General features: G+C 36.7%; 1 protein-coding gene across 2 annotated transcripts in view; it reads left to right on the plus strand.

Annotated features, from left to right (window-relative positions):
• Positions 1-1192: 1192 nt before the first annotated feature.
• The window catches only part of EML6 (EMAP like 6), a 117544-nt gene continuing 100745 nt past the window's right edge, over positions 1193-17991 (plus strand). For both annotated transcript variants that reach the window (XM_050893842.1, XM_050893843.1), the window contains exon 1: positions 1193-1389. In XM_050893842.1, the coding sequence (XP_050749799.1) occupies positions 1193-1389 (197 nt within the window). The remainder of the gene's footprint in view (positions 1390-17991) is intronic.

Below are 17991 nucleotides of genomic sequence, written 5' to 3' on the forward strand. Positions count from 1 at the left end.
GGGTTAGCCTTGTAGTGGGTAGTTTATTCTTCCCTTCCATCTGGCACCGTGCTCTATGAATGAGTCTTTGGTTTTGCTCCTCTGATTGTAGCATTCTCTTCCTTGCGGTTGCGGCCGAGTTTCTGGAGGGTTGGGTTTGGTCTCTTGTTGAGCGATACTATAAAGTGGTGGATGTCTTATCACAAACAACATGAAGCAACCACACTCGACTGGTAATGACAATACAAATCTTGCTTCAGAAAAAGCAGAAGGCAAGCAAGGAAATGTGTTCCTTAGGAATAGCATTCCAAAGGATGACAGTGAATAAAAACACAAGCCCCCACTACTTCATGGCAAATTGGAGTGGTTCGTGACTGAAAAATGGGAACGTAAAATTGTTTTAATTACGTAGTTGGTGTAGACTCCAAAAGGAGGAAGTTTTGGGTGGCTGGGGGATAAGGAAAGGTGGGGTAATGTTACCATATTTATGCTGGATGTTGTATACGAATCATCTCTTTCAAGAGTATCTCGTATGAAGAATCAGAGCATCGGATCCTGCTGAAAAGGCTTAGAAGACCCTAGACCACTCAGAACTGCCACAGCGTGGATCCAAACAGTGCTCCCCCCCCATCAAAGTAGTCCCTTTGCATTTTAAATATGTATTCTGCAATTCAAAAACACGGTTTTTGGTTTTTTCTCTTTCAGTTTTGACCCAAAGATAGAGATCTTGAAAAGAAGAGCACCCAGGAAGCTTTTTGCAGGAAGCCAAGAAGGTGCAATACGGGAAATGCAGCGGGGAGCCTTTGGCAGGTGGTGGTGGTGGTGGTGACGCACAGAAGTTACTTTGCCTTTGGAAAGAAAAAAGCCCTGTCTGCTGCTTATGTAGGTGTATTTTTGTGATCTCCCTTCTCCCCCAAGAAGTTGCCTGGGTCGCGCAGCAGCGGGGAAGCGGCAGCTGCTCGTCCTGGGCAGCGGCAGCAGCAGATTATGGTGGCAGCGCAGCGGTAGGAGCGGCAGCGGCAGCAGCAGACCTGATCCCCGAATGCGTTTTCCATTTAAGATCGTCGCTCGAAAGTGCCACCTGAAGCTTCGGCAGCTGGGCAGGGACCGCTAACGTTTTAAAGGGGAAAACCCTGACGGGGGGAAGGAGTTAAGGGAAGGAGGGGCAGCGCTAGGTTTTGTGTGTGCTGGTGGGGAGAGGGGATTGGTTATCATGGCGGATCGGACAGCTCCTAGATGCCAGCTGCGTCTGGAGTGGGTTTACGGGTACAGGGGTCACCAGTGCCGCAACAACCTGTACTACACGGCAGGGAAAGAGGTGGTTTACTTCGTGGCCGGAGTCGGCGTGGTTTATAACACCAGAGAGCACAGCCAGAAATTCTTCCTCGGGCACAACGATGATATTATCAGGTAAGGGGGCTGACTTTTCTGGTGGTGGGGTGGGGTGGGGTTTAAAGGGAAGGGAGGAGAATGTAGGGCTGGCAGAATACCCCCTCCTTGCTTCTTACAGCTCAGCTTGTACCTGTCGTTTTAAAGCAGCTCAGATTTGTTACCAGCAGTCTGGGTGGAAGCTGGGTTTCTAGATACTGTTGATTATTATTTTTTTTGTAGCAAAGCTTCAAAATGTTGCAATAATAAGAGAGAAGGTAAGTTTTTCTATTGCACTGCACCAAAAGCAAAGCACTTTGTTTCAGCCCAGAAATGCACTGGGAAGATCTTAGTGCAACAGTGCTGCAAAATCGTGGATCCAGCACCTTGATCTTTCCAGTGCTGGGACCCTAGCTCACTGATTCTGATGTCTTACAGAAGGCAGGTGTAGCTCTCTTTACACTCAGCAAATTCCAGCACAAGAGTGCCATAAATCTGGCACATAGGTCAAACGAATCCTTTTTTTATATTATCCAGAAAATTTCACTCAAAATCAAGTTTCGCTCTTTGTACTCCAGCCAAAAAATCCCAAGCATGCTAGTGCAAGATGGCTACAGAAGCACAGGTCTTGCTCCTGGTCTGATCAGTTTTTTGTCTGTTTCTCTCAAATTCTGCCTAAGAAGTGGATTTAATTGATGATGTTGTCCTGCAGAAATACTAATTTTACTGTGCCTCACAAAATAACACAATAAAAAGGTGGTTACAGAGCTCAAGGTAGCCTTTTAAAAAATCTGTCCAAAATACAGAAATTTACATCAGTAAAATAGAAAATTAATGTTGTAGCTACTACTTTATGACAGAAATCTGAACATAGAATATCCTTATAAGGATGTTGCATGGTAATGACACTCCTCTGAGTACAGCTAACTGCTGCCCTCCCTATTCACCTAATTCAGCATGAATGAAGCATTTTCCTGGTGATGTGAAACCAGAATAGTCCCAGGTGACTCATGGTGCGGTAGTACTGTGGAAACATCTGCTGAAGTCAGAGTTTTGACACTCAGTAGCAAAATCACATAATTGTCATGTAATCCTTCTGGAACCTGGTTTACAGAAAACTGTCCACTTTTCCCAGTGAGAGCTTTTGGCTGTTGCGTATCCTAGTAGCATTCTTCTCCTCCTCTTTATAATGCGTTAAAGCAGTAGCATTTAATGAAGTACAGTGGATGTGCATGAAAGTTTTTTCTGGTTTCAAAGGTATTATCAGTTCCAAAAGGCTGTTTAAATAGACAGTTGGCTGCTTGGATCCTTCAGAGAAGACTGAGTATTTTAGATGCATCTGCAGTATCATGAAATTAAAGTTTTCCTTGTATGGACATAAATTTTGATACTTTATGGAATATAAAGTGTAATCCATGTACAGAGTTGTATATTTCTGAACTTATGTTTGAATTCTCATTAAATACTAGAAATATAGTTTGTCAAGACACAACTACATATCTACATATATCCACTGGTTTTTGGTTGGACAGTGATGCTTTGGTTCTCTCTCTCCCCCCCCCCCCCCTTTTTTTTTTTTAATATTCCATCAGCTGAGGAAAAAATGTCCCAATTATTATACTTGACAACATCTGCCTCCTAAAACCAATTGTTTTGTACAGCTTCTGTACCCTTTATTTTAAGACATCTCATATTAGGAGACTGCTTTTGGCAGCGTCACGTTTAGAACATACAATTGGAATAGAAAGAATATGAGTGTCTGATATTTGTGGTTTGACACTGCCTATGCCTGTTCTGCTCTTTAAAGAAAGCTAGCAACCGCCTGGTCAAATTAGCAGGTGTTTTGAGGGACTCGCTGTGTGTCCAACTGACGCTTTGAAAAGATGAGTTTTGTTTCTGATCTGCAACAAGACCAGAATCCTGTACGACAGCTGTAGATTCAACAAAGGATGAAACATTTGGGTCCAGAAAGCATGAGCAGGCCCCAAATAACAGTTAATTTCAGCTTTTAGTGGCCAAGAAACGTTGCTGTCACATGGGGCTTAAGGAAGCAGAGAATCTCTAAAATGCTGCTAGAATATTCTATTGTTTGCACCTGGTAATGGTTGCCTCCTTTGCTTTTGATGCACTTTGCAGTCCTTATTGATGTAATATCCCATCACTGTAAGTACTTTTAAGTAGATGGTTCCTTGTGTGGTTATCACTGATATGGCTAATAAATGCAGGAATTTAAATTCTCACATTTTAGGCTTCACAGCTATCATCCAATTGAGATGCATGGGATGAATGTACTTATCCAGTTTTTCTGGTTTTGTTGGTATTTGCTTGCCTGAGACCAGCTTCTAAACAGCAGTGCGTACATTTGCAGTCCAACAGGTTGTAATTTCTAAAGAGATTTGAAACACGATTTTAAAAAAAGAAAACTTGCAGATTTTGGAAAATACTGTGAAATCATTAAGACCAGAAGACCTTGAATTGGGAAGATCATCTGCTTCCAAGGATTGCTGTTAGCTCCTTCTGTGTTGAAGGGTTTCAGTGAACACTATTTTGTGGGAAAAAAATTGATGAACCCAAGAGGGTTGAGAACCTGTGTATTACCTTGAAGTGTTTATTAAAATCATGAAAATGGATATTTGTCCTTGATGAAAAGGTCAGATGTTTAAAAGGGTATTTTTAATGTGTTTTCACAAGTTTAATAGTTCTGCCTCTGGTTTTGTGTCAAGATAATGTAGTTGGACATAATTTAGTTTGGGCTGAAGTAGACCAGACTGTATTGGATTAATGGAGAAATGCCTTTTTTTCCAGGATTCATATTTGAAAAATAAGTGCTGTTGGTATAAGGAACTTAACATACTGCACTCCGCTAATGAGGTAGATGTTCAGAGATGAGATGAGGTCCTGAACTACCAGATTTAACTTTGAAGTGAGCCCTGCTTTGTGGAGGTGTTGGACTGGGTGACCTCCAGAGCTCTCCTTCTAACCTAAAGTATTCTGTGATTCTTTTGTTACTTCCAGTGGTATAATACAGTTGTTCTTGCATGTTATTTAGTTGTGGAATAGTTAATACTATCGATTAACAGGTACTGTCATTATAAAAGAGGATCAACACATGGTTGAAATGAATAGCATTGGTTCTGGTCTCTGAAGATTACTGATGCATTTTGTTCGGAGACTATAAAGACAGGTCATTTATGAAGTTTACTTTATAATCAAAGAGCATGAAATACACCCTGTTCTTCTCCCTCCCTCTCTTTTTAAAAAATGAAAGCTTTGATTATTGAGTACAGCCTAGCAGCTCAGGGGTGGTGAAGGTCAGAATACTCCTCCTTTCTCTGAGCTGCGAGCCCTACGGTTTACCCTAAGGTCTATGTTACAGACCACAAAGCAATCACCAAGTGTCTGGCACAGTAGCTCTACATTTGGTTGTTCTTGAAATGTGATCTAGCTGAAGCATCGTAGCTAATGTGTAATAGCTATGTAAAAGCATAGCTATTGCAACATTTTAACGTAGAAAGTGACATGTAGACATGTAACCGATTTTCTTTGAATTCAGTCATTTGTGCTTTGCACGGTTAGGTTTCAGAAGCTGTAATATTAACATATGGGGATTGTTTTCCTTCTTGAGTAATTTAAAAGTGGGCTTTTGCAGCAGCTCATTGTAATGGCTGTAAATTAGTGTATTAATGAGAATCTTGCAATTCATGCAGCGTCACTGCCTTCAACAGAATTCATGCAAGTGTAGGATTTATGTTTAGTATAACCACTTGCAAGACTGGATCATTAGTTTTGACAGTAATTGAACACTTTTGAAAGAACAGAAGGTTTCCTTACTTTTATATTGTGCATTACTTGTATAACAGCAAGCAATTAGATCACTCGGCTTTTTTTCTCTCGATGAAATATTGAATGGAGGCAGTTCTTTCCTATAATTTTTCTGCAATTTATGCATGTGAAAGCCAAAAAAGCTTGCCACAGAAAACAGCAAAAATAAAAATATAACCAGTTGAAATACTTCTCATTATAATTTAAAATACAATTTATTTTATTTTTACAGAATTCGTTTGTAAACAGAGGTTCCTAACTTTGAGAAATTTTTCCAATGATGTAGTAATAAAGTTGTTATGTTTCCCTGTTCTTGTAGTTCCAAGAATTTCTGCAGTATTGAACAATTTTCCTGAATATGTCAAAACTTATTGAGAGAACACCTTTGACAACATATTGAAGACTTCACCTGCGCTTTCTATATACCCGTTTCCTGCGTTATCTGATATGTTGTAGTATTATGCGTTTACAAAAGCACATTTTGCATTCCACTTGCCTTCAAGCAAGTCACTTGTGAGGCAGAGTGCCACAAGAGAATGCTCCCTTTCTCAGGTCTCTCTGCAGTGTTTGCTGCCCAGGCGTGGTACCTGGAAAGCCAGCCTATTATCTACGGATACCAAAGCCTGTTGTTTATGTAAGGCTGCTTATAATGTAATAGCAATGTCGGATTTATCAGAATATTGCTGTAAGTATGCTGGTGTGTGTGTTCCACTGTGCTGACAGATTGAGATTAAAAATGCGGATGTGCCAGTGGTGATGAGATTTACTGGGCTGCGAGAGTGACTAGAGGCCTGGTTTGTTCTTTAGAGCGATCGTTTCAGGAGACAGGATGTGTATTGGAACATGACTGCACATTTTCTTGTCTTTCTGCAGTTGGGGAAAAAAGAAATATGATGCTTGAAGCAATGTCATATGTTGTTGACTGTAGTGAATGTAATTTTGGAATAAGTAAATTGATGGCAGAGGTATGCAAATCAAAATCCCAGAGTTAAAATATCTACATTGTACTTTAATATTTTTATTTAAATTTATGTATTATAATAATACTTCTGTATATAGGGTGGTGCTTATTTGAAGGGATCTAAAAGACTTTAAATTTATGTTTAGTTGCCACCATTTGGATGGTAAGTGACAGCACTTGTTTGCTATAGAATGATGTTCAAGTTACTGTGGTTATTTCTTATCATAAGTGCATGGAAGACTGTATTGTCTGTAGCTTGTGCTAAACCTTGACTTTAGTCACAGAAGGTGCACATGCAGGACTGCTGAAATGTAGTGGCCTAAAAGACAGCAAAGTAACAACGAAGCCATCCAAGATTTTCAGCAGCAGAAATTCCAGACCTGTTTCTTGTGTGAATGCTATGCAAGTTCCTATGCAAAGCCATTACAATTTGAAAGACATGACTTAGGAACAGCTAGGGTGAAGCAGAATCTGAGATCTGTGTATACTAACATGCTTTAGGAACTGTTTTGAGACAGTAGGTTGTTAAAGGAGTTTCATATTAAAGAAATTAATCCCCCATAAAAACTCATCTAATCAGCTTATTGCTTCTTTTGCTTTCAATCTCAAAAAAACCAGGGGAAAATGCCATTTATTTCATGAAGTTCTGGTGGCCACTCTTTCGCTCAGCTTGATTGCTGTGCCGTGTATAGATTTTAGGTCTTTACTGGGGCATGAGCTGCTATAAATATTTGTTTCTTAAATATCTGTATTAATGCATCAGACATGTTGGAATATATAGTTACAGGATCTTACTGAATGTGATTTTAAAAATACATAGATCAGTTAAAAATGCAGAGAAACTGAGCAGGCATTTGTAGCAATATGTCTATGAGAACGGCTGTCATTTAACTACAGTATTTAAACAGAGCAGTCCATATACATCCTAGTGTTATGTCAGATATGGTAGCAGAAGAATAAGTAAGATTTATTGCTTGTCCAGTCACAGCTCGCTTGCTTGTTTGGACAGGTGAAAAGATGTTTATTATTAAAAATCACAAGTGGAGTTTTGAGCATTGAAATCATCAGATTGCTTTAACTCATTTTCAAAATGGAAAAGAAATAAACATGTCCAACAAAATAGGAATCACTTGTATTCCTCTGTAGAAAATGTTTGGGTCTTATGTTTTATCTTTTCACAGCTGAAAAAGAGACAAGTGTTCAAGTCTGTATCAGGTAGTGTATTACATTTTTTTTTATTGGATTTGTGTGAAGCAACTCATTATCACACAGAACTGAGTATCTAGCATATTAAATATCAAGGTTTTGGTATGCATTAGTCTTATATTGGAATTTTGCAGTTAGAGATTTCTCTGTCACGTTATTTTACCTTTTTTCCCCCCACTGCTTACAGTATCTTAAAAAAATTAAACTAAGTCTTTTTTTTTTTACATTTGCTCTGCATTAACTCTCTGCAACTCTTACTTGGTTTATTTTATTTCAAGTTGGTTTAAGATGACTAGGAATTATCAGGTAGTGGTGCGTAATCGCTGCTTAACAGGATGAAAACTCATAGAAAATGTTTTGATGTGAGTAACCTTAATTTCAAATTATCTTTTTAGTTAGAAGGGTGGGGGGAACTTATGGGACAGTTTTGTATTACCGTTTTCTACTGTAAAACTTCCTGCAAAAGTATACAAATTCTAATTTTTACAGAAGTTTATAAACTGCATCTTGTAGGACCGAAGAGATCACCTTCCATGAATTATTATTCCTGTCTTTCTTATTGACTAAATGGATGTCAGATAGATTTATCTAGGCTATTTCCAGATACTTATTTTCTTTCTTCTAAGTCTTGATTAGGTTTTTGCAGGAAGAATCACATCTTTCTTTTAACACTTAATGGAAAAATAATAATGTGTATTTCAGCAATTAGTATTAAAAATTCATACTTTTGCCCATGATAACTTGTTCATAACTGGGTATCTCAAGAAAGAATTGTGTCTGTTGGGGCTACAAATGTCCTTCCAACATTTTCACCACGCAAACTGGCAACTGAGATTTTTCAGATGAGGAGGTGTAAGTTGCTGTAGTCCATGCATTAGGCTTTTCCTCAAGGACACAAGGGCTGCACTTCCTTTGGTGAAAATGGAAGAGAGAGTTTTTTGGGTTTGTACTGTATTGCAGAAGAAAGCTCCTTTGCTATAGTATCTATTTGGGAGTAGAAACTGGGTTTTCAGTTTGAGGGAGATTGTTATTTATTAAAAAAAAAGAGAAGTCTTGGACAAGAAGGAACTGCAGCAGTATTTGTAGCAATACTGCTGATATATCTGTGTAGAAGGACAAACTGCTGGAACAGTTTTCAGGTACCATACTATGAAGTATCCTCAATGACTTTAGTACTAGGCTTGTGCCTAGTATCCATATGCTTTCTATAGCTACAAGTGTTTGAATGCTTCTCTGCAAAAGTAGGAGGGGTTTTAAGGTCTTTAAAAGAGTATTCTGCTCACTTGCCTACTGTTTGGTTTTTTTAGGATCCTTGGTAAATGGCAAAAAAGCCTACTTTTTTCCCCACTAAAAGACTCTTCTTTGGAATAGCAGCTTGTTTTTCATGAGATGCATTTCTACCCCAAGAACATTTAGTCGTTTGGAGTTTCTGTCTAACAGACGTGTTGAATTTAAATTCTTTAGAGGTGGTATTTATAACGGGCTTGGAATGAGACCTCCAAAGCTTTAGGTAGGTCTGAACTTCAGGCCAAGTATAGACCATATGTTTACGTCTGTCTTGAAGACTGATATGATGAACCAACACAAGGGATCTCTAAAGGAAACATCATTCAACCCTGCTGCATCTTCAGGGACAGTGACATTGAATGCATCCAGGGAAGAACATCACAGTGCTGTTGTCTGGGGTCATTGGTATTGCAGGGAAAGGTTTATATGCATTATGCAAATATACCAGAAGTAAAAGTTACTGGTTTAGTTTTCACATCATTTCTACCTTACATTCCGAACAAAACCGTGCAAGTTGTTAAGAACAACTTAATAATGATGTATTACTCAAACAAAACAAAGACAAATGGCTATTTGTGTGACTCTGCGTAGTGGTGATGTTCTGGGTTGTACGTTTGCGTTTGCAACCTCTTGAGCTTTTTGCACTTACCAGACACGACTAACAGCACAGTGAATCAACTCAGCAGTCAGAGATGGACTTGTTGATTCCAAGTTCTGATAAGCGTGTTGTGTTGCTATACACGTTCAGATTTCAGAATTATTGCTGAGGTGTTTTGTGTGTACTAATGTGGTTTTAATGTAAAATACATCAAGTTTCTTTAAACAGTCTGATAGTATAATGAACTTTGGTACACTGTATCTTATTGATATAATTTCTGTTGATGCTGGCGTTGAAGTCTGTTCTTTCGTGACAGATGAAATAGAATACACTGAAACTATGGTAATAAAAATAGAATATGAAATAAACTATATTCAGAGAGATATAGCAACCCCTTTATTTTGGTTGCCTAACACTCCTTGTTACAAAAGATTTTACTGAATTTTTATTGGGAATTTTGAGTGCCTTCGTTATTTTTAGCAGACCTGAACGTTCAAGGGATAATCCTACGTGAAAGTTGCTGACTAGTAATACAGTTTATATATAGTCATACTAATACTGATGCATCCACATAAAAATTGGGCGTGTATTTATGCAAAACGTCTGCTACCTTGTCTTCAGAAATTGTCTTCCATATGCAGAGATAAAAATTGCAAATGTCATTTACTCTTATACTGTCTTTAGTAGTAACTTATTACTTGCAGATATTAATTGCAACATAAGGGTATTTATAACAGTTTTGGGCAAGATGAGCTGAACATCTGAAGAATTCAGGATACAGTGTAGTATTTCCCTCTTTAAAAAAAAAAAAAGAAATGTTTATTCTAGAAATTAACTATAGTAAAAAAAGACAAACAATAAAATATGCTTGCAGTTTATTACAGCTCTGCTTGCAATTAAGGTTAGAGCATTTTTTCCTTTCACCCTGACTAGTCAGACCGTACATCCTTCTTCTATGGATCTTAAGACATATTTAACGAAAGGTTAGTCACAGTCAGCTTCTGTCTGACCAGAAAACATGTTAAATGTAAATTTCCTTATTTTTTTCTTTCATATCTCTAGTTTTTGAACATTATTCATAAGGTACCTAAAGGAACTTTTGGCTTAGTTCTCCAAATGCTAGAATCTATGATTAGGTAAAAGTTGAGCTTTCTCTTCGGCCTTCTGTCTGACAGAATATGAGAAAGATGATTACGTATATGTGGCAAGCTATACTAATAGGACCAACTCTTTGGCCCTCTTTACACTGGTGTTGAAGATGTACTAGTGCGGCTGCATTTGAACAAGATTGTAGCAGTAGGTCTACAGCAGATTCCTGATCCCTTTAGGATTCTGAGATGACTTTCTCATTTGTTTAGAAATGATACTTTTTTTTTTTAAAAACACCCATTGAAATGCTGTTCAGTGAAACTACTCTTTCTATTAGCGGCTGTAAAACAAGTTTGTAATATGCAATTTTGCTCCTGATCCAAGGTCTTATGCAGATACAGTGCTAGCTGCACATGGGCTGGCTCCACTACTTCTAGAGGTTTGCATTTTTTTTAAAATATGTGGCAACAGGAGGAGGCCACAAATATCTAAAAGGATATTATATTGAGTTTTTGGCAGAGAGAAGGAGGCTCCTCTGAAGTGGGTGGAAGAGAGATGAGCCTAACACAGATGAACAGATTTCTTAGAAAATGGAAAATGGGCTAGCAGCATTAAAGACGATAGTTAAGATTATGAAGCGGACAGGCCAGTAATAAAGTGGCTATTGAGCAGTTTGTATCCATTTCCTATGCATCAGCTTGTAAACTTTACCTCTGGATATCGTTAAATTGGCCTAATAGCCAATAAATAGGTGCTGGTAGCCTACTGTATTCTTAAAAAGTTTTGATGATTAAGGTGAAGAACAACAAAGTGATTTTTGGAATAAGGCTTATGTGTTAGCCATAATTAGTTTCTGCATTTTGTTACCTTCCGAACAGCACACTGATCCCATGACTTTTTCTTAATTGAAGACTGTTATACAACTATTGCTTTGTTCCAAGTGAAACTGGCTTAATCTACCCAATAACAACATTTTTGCTGGTGCATTCCTAGCAGTTCAGAAGAGTTCTTCTAAGAACCAGCTGTGCAGGTGCTAAATAGTTTATTTCAAACTGGAAACTTAAGAGCAAGCTGCTTGTAGGTCATACTACAGATCTGTGTAAATAGGTTTGATATTTACAATTTTGGTCTTCTAAATGTTAACTTCTCATCTTGTCTCGGTGTGAGGTTTGCGCAGTTAAGACAGTGATAGTGAAAGCTGATGTTTGAGAAAGAGGCAGTAGCTGCGAAGTATGTTAAAGAGTAGACTTCTTCTGGCAATAGAGGTCTGGAAAAGCTGATTTAGCTGTAATTGCCACTTTTAAAAATATATTATTTTGTAACCTGTGACTAGTCAGGATGGCTAGTGTATAAGATGCATGCATTTATTATTGGTGGTGGTAAATCATTACTTTGCATCCAGCTAAAAGTGTGAAAGCTTTTACATTTCTGCTATAAAATGTATTTTGAGAAATAGATGAACAAAGGTAGTATAGTTTAATCCACACTATATAACTATAGCCATCGAATGTAGATAACTAGATTAATCCATGCAGTTATCCTCCATAGCCTCTAGTTTAAACTTATACAATGGATCGGTGAAGGTACTTTATTCCTTGCTAAGGTAGATTTCAGTAGGTCTTTAAAACCTCAATACACCTTCCTAAACTAAGGATAGTAATCCTAAATTCGTTTGCCTAATTGGTTGGTTTTTTTTTAATTACCATACATGCCGATATTTCTGGTTGAGTGACATTATTAATTCAGAAATAGAACTAAGACGAGAAAATGTTCAGGGACCTCCATCATAAATCCCTGTAAAGTAAAGGACAAAATTAAAAGACAGTAATAAAGCGTGTGTGCGTGCACACGAAGAATAAATATTGTTTTAAGAAAAACTGAGGTGTTAAAGAATTTTGATAGGATGAACTCCAGATACTGACATTGTAATGAAATTTGTATTTAATTAAATCCCTCAAATTCTATCTAAAGATAGAGTGGGATCAAAACATGATGTTTTTTATTTTTTGCTGTGAGCAAAATGTATTGGTCTGTGTCTGGAATTTTATCCAGCCAACTAAAAGGGAGATTTTAATTATTGGGAGGAATGTAGATGCACTGAATTATCACAGTTGCATTCTATTTAATTGAGCAGCAAATTTATATCCCTATTCACTTTATATCACAAATTTATATCACTACTATACAGTTTTTGGACAATTCTGATATTCCTGTAGCTTATAGTTTGCAAGCTATTTAGCTGCTCTTGTACAATGCTGCTTCCATTAATTATATTTTAGCTGAAGATGAACTGCTAATGAAATCACTTTCGATACTAAAACATTTCTCGTGTGACTAATGTCCTAGTCTATATGGCAGCCTAAAATTACTTACTGCCTTTTAAAAATTATTCTTTTATCCTTTTAAATTATCCTTATATCCTTTTTAAAATTGCCTTTCATAAATTCAAGTCCTCCCTGGCAGAACACTAATAGTTTTACCAAAAAAGCAATTTTATAAATGATTGCTGTCTTAAGAAAATGGATATAAAGGAATTTCTTTCTTTGAGATAAAACTTAGCTAAGAACTTAGAGTTTTGAGGGGTTTTCATTTTTTGTTTGTTTTGTTTTCATATTTACTTTTCTCTGAGCTTCTATCAAATTTTCAGATTTATGAATGTTATTGTTTTTCTCCTTGTAAGGAGATTAATTTATTGGAGAGAGAAATAAAATACAGCATGAAAGAATATCATACTATTTTAGTTTTGTTTCCAGAGTGAGTGATCTGCATACTACTAGCTATGCTAATGGAGGTTTCATACTGAGTTTTGGCTACTCACCTCCAAGGCATCACTGCTGCATTACAAAGCTAGGAAGGAGGCAATAAAGAGTTGTTATAAGCAGCCAGCAGTGTCGTTGTAGTAGAAGCTATGGAAAACAATTCCTCTCTTCATGTAGCAAGAAAATATAGAAGTTGATAAATGTTGGTACTTTTTAAGACTTTTAGCAGAATATGAGCTATGGTTTTATTGTCTGCTCTCTAGATGTAGAGAAGAATTCTAGAATAATAAATTGTCAAAGGCACATCTGGCAAAAGCCTACAGTTTTCAACTCTTGCACCAAACTAGTTATGTCAGTGTATATTTTAACAATTTTATTGCAGTATAGATGAATGACTTACCAGAGAAATTATAAATAATAATATCATGCATTGTACAGAAAATCTATGGCTTGCATTAACAATGCATGCCAGGAATGGGATAAGTTTTTGGAGAGCTTGTTCATTGTATTTTTTAGCTTAGGTTTATACTGAAGAATTAGGTATGATATGTCTTTTTGTAATAGGTATCTAGCACGGATGCAGTTTCATTCTCAAAATTGTTTCATAGACAGAGGATATTTTGCTCAGGAAACCTGTAAGAGAATAGAAGAGCAAGTAGATATTTGAACTGTATACAAGGACATGACATCTTTAAAAGCTTGTATTTTTTAAAGCTCTGAAACTAATTAGTATCTTAAATCAGTAAAGCAGAGGCCTGTTTCTGTATGTCCCTGCGCACAATTAAGTCCATGGCTATTTCACACTCCTGGCTGTCTGCCATTGTATGGTTAAATCTGGAAGTCTCCCAAACCAAACTGAATGCAGTTGATTAGCTCATTTTATTGAAACAGCATTCCCCTAATCTTAAATTGGCTTTATGCTCAAATATTCTGTTCAGTTTTAGCCTCCAAGTATCATATGAGCTATTAGCAAAACCCGCTTTCTCTGTGTAAGGGGAGAGTGTAATGCTTTGTCTACTGAGGCAGAAGTAAATAGAAAAGATGGTATGAAGAGGAAGATATATTTTGTTCTTCAGATGAACCTGGCAGTTGTATGAAGCCTGCTTTCTCTCCTACTGTGATATAGAAGGGAAAAAACCCTGTAACATCCATGATACCGTAAGCTAGAGAAAAAACAGAGTATTGGAAAATGACAAGCAGTAAACCAGATTATAACTGCCTGAAACTACATGCTGCCAGGCAGTTAGATAATTGCATGAAACTCTTCAGTCTCCACCACAGTACTGAACTGAAAATACAGCAAAAAGGTCTCTGATGAGACCGGCTCTCTGAGATTTCACAGAAAGCAGAACTCCAGGTTTAGAATCTGTGCTTTGAATAGTTTGCTAAGAAATCAAGAGAAAAAGAGAAATAATAATAGGCAAGAGAATGAGTCATAGTGCTTACATGAAAACATAAAAAGTCATAATTCCATGTTTGTTTATATAATTCCTGGTATTAGTCTCACAAAAAAAGTTTAAAAGGCATTCTTTGGATAACTGTAATCTCTCTCAAGTACAGCATTTCCTGCATTTTGGTAGTGTAATAACTTTACAACACCTGCTCTTTCATATTTGTGTCTGTGACTGGCTGCACATCCAATAAAACAGGTGAAATTAATAACTATATGGATAATTAATAACTATATATTGCATAAAAAGATAGATGTGTTTTGAGTAATAGGGGGATCCTATATTATGCGGGTGCCTAGTGCAGCCAGTACTACTGAAGAAAAAATAAGCTGAAGTGGTTTGTGAATATCTTTTCAAAATGTATGATCAGTCATTCACCAGAACATAAAGATTAATGAACACTTCCAGTGACACTCTGGTTTCTCAGAAATTTAGTACTGAAAATTTTATCTACTTATGTAAAATATTAATTTAACTACATGGCATTATGTTTTATTTGAAAATTACTGTATTTACATTTTATAACAATTCATTTTTAAGCAATTATAAAGCAATCCTGTCAACATTGCTTAACTCAAGATAACTTAATATCAAGTCAGATTGTGCATGTAGCCTGTGGGCTTTGAACAGTGTGGCAAGTATTTACATAGTTTCTTTCAGTTATCTAGCTTAGGTGCTACTTGAGAAACTAGCCAGGAGTCTAAGTTTGGTTGGTTGTCAAAGGAGAACTGTTTCCAGGCAGGCAATTCAAACCTCTACCAAGTTTGTTGCCTAAAATAACCTTAAGTAGAGGTACTGAACGATTTCCCTTCATACGTTTTTTCCAACTATCCATTTTGTAGCCAGCACGGAAGAGAAGTTATCAAACAACATGCTAAATTTCCAAACTCCATCTTCGTTCTTTGCTATTTCTCGTATCTTTCTGTAGAGTTACCACAGACATAATTTGCTTTTCAGCTCTCATAATGGCTCTGTGGGCGCTATGTTATGTGCTAACATATGAATTGCTCTGTTAACCTGGATCATTTTGAAAGTTTGGAAGTAAATTAATCTTCAATGTCTAAAATTTCTAGAAAATACTTGAATTTCCAGAGCTTATTTGTATGCTATGATGGGAACTAGGATGTAGATCTTTGACTGTAAAATACTAACACAAGAAATCTAAAAATCTTTACACTTTTCCAAAATCTTTACAGTTTACTAATGTAACTCTGCTGAAACTTTTAATACAAATTTCTGTGATTTTTTTCTGTGATTTTTATACTTTTAATACAAATTTCTGGGACATTGACCCTAGCTCTGAATTGCATGATTTTAATATTGATGATGAAGCTCTTTTAAATCATCAGCCTGAAATGTCATTCGAATTAGACTGTGTCAGTGATGAACGTAGCTGTTGCAAGAGATGGTAGGAGTCCTGGTGTACGTAAAGACTTCTGTTTTAACTGTCTCTATGTTGAATAGCTCTTCATGTGTTTGCTAGCATTGCTAGCACTGACTCTATCTGCATGTGACCTCCCCTGTTCTTAGAGCAGACTGGTTAGACTGAGTTGAAAACAAGTGAAAAAGACTTCAAGTTGTATAAATCGGCATACTAGATTTTGGGTGAGAAAAAGAGATTAACTTTCCAAAATCTGGTGAATACATGAGTGTGTCTAGTCATGTGGGGAAATCTTAGATCTACATAGGAGATGGGTGACAGCTACTTATTTTTGTAAATGCCTATCTTAAGAATATTTTAAATCTGAATAGATAGTATTTTTCTCTGAGAGTTGGCATCAAGTGAGATATAATGTGATTTTTCTGCAAGAGAGCTGAGAGAGCAGTGTCCATTTATCTAGGCAAGGAATGTTTTGGCACTTGTGTCTACATCAGTATAATTTTACGATTATATTTCAGTTAACTGTTAGACCTGGTGATGGGTCATAAGATAATTTAAATTAGGAATAACTGTGGTATTTTGTTTTTCAACAGAGGACAGAATAAATCAAGTATGAATACACTGCTGTTAAATAAGACAGCTCTTTAGAATGCACTGTTTGTTGCTGTACTAAATAGTTATTTGATGGAATTATTCTGAATATGTTCTGTGAACAGTGTATTGCATTTCACGTTTTCCCTGTGGTATCTGTTATTTTTCTTTTTGAATCTATGGGACTCCCTACTGCCTAGAGGTAAATGTTCTTTTACCTTGTCATTTAGTTTGGTATGAATTACTTTATCCATGATGACAGTTAAGTGCACTGCACAATTTTTTTTCTGCCTTCTTCCTCCCTATCGGATACAACTATTTAATCAGCCTAACCCCCTCAAAACTGAGCATTTTCTGCAGCTGTCACAGCTTACTACCAGTTGAGCTATAGTTTCTGTGTACTGATCCACCTCAGTCTTTTGTCAGGATTGTGTTCTGGTTTTTCAATATTTTTTTATACATATACACACACACAAATATACAGTGTGTATATATATAAAATTATGATACAATTATGTAGAATTATATAATGCATAAATATAAAAAATATAATATATATATTTGGCTTTCAAATGAATTGTTGACTAAATGTTTTACATAAATGTTCAACATTAAGAAAAGCCCCACACCTCTATTCCATGTTACAGCATCTTGTGTGCTTTGGATTTATGGATGATTGAGCTGATCGCAGCCACAGCCTCTGCAGTTGTGAGTTATTTCTAGATAAACAGGAATATGTCTCTCCCAGTAAGATGTGTGTTCATACAGCAACAAATTTGGGAATGAGTCTCCCTTCAGCTTTCCAAAAAGTCCATTTCATCATAATTTCAGATCAATAGTATTAGAACTCTTGACAATGAAATTATACTGATTGTGGCCACCCCTGGATTACTCCTTTGACTTCTGGACACTTTCTCTTCTATCCTGGTGGTAGTAGTGATGAGTGATGCTGTCCTTCATTCAGTTTATGAATGTACTGGACTTAAACTCAAAATTGCTAAGCAGTTGGAAATAAATAGACATGCTTAACATCGGCAAATCTGAGATTTTTCTGGGTTGTGACAGGATTTTAGGCTCCTGGGAAATGTTACCAGTAAAAAAAATTAGCTCTTGAATTGTGACAGGAGGGGGGGTTTTGGCACTGGTGTGTGATACAAATTTAAAAAAAAAAAAAGTGATAGTCACCCAAAAAAAAGGTGATAGTCACAACCATGATTTGTTCTTTGTGGTTTGGTCTACTGGCTTTATAACAACGTGTCCAAATCTAGTTTATTGGTAATAGCATATTACCAATAAATCACAAACAGAAGAGCTTCACTGTATTTCAACATAAATTTAAGGCATGAGCATAAGACATTACATTCTGCTCAGAAGATCATGGGGATTTCCAGCTCCTGTTTCTTTCTGAAGACAGATAATGGCATTTCGCATGTCATTTCCAGTTATCTTCTGTAGTGATTATTCCTGTGGGAATGTTAGCATACTCTTTCTAACGTTAT

The sequence above is a fragment of the Gymnogyps californianus genome, chromosome 3, assembly GCF_018139145.2.
Source record: "Gymnogyps californianus isolate 813 chromosome 3, ASM1813914v2, whole genome shotgun sequence".
Taxonomy (NCBI): domain Eukaryota; kingdom Metazoa; phylum Chordata; class Aves; order Accipitriformes; family Cathartidae; genus Gymnogyps; species Gymnogyps californianus.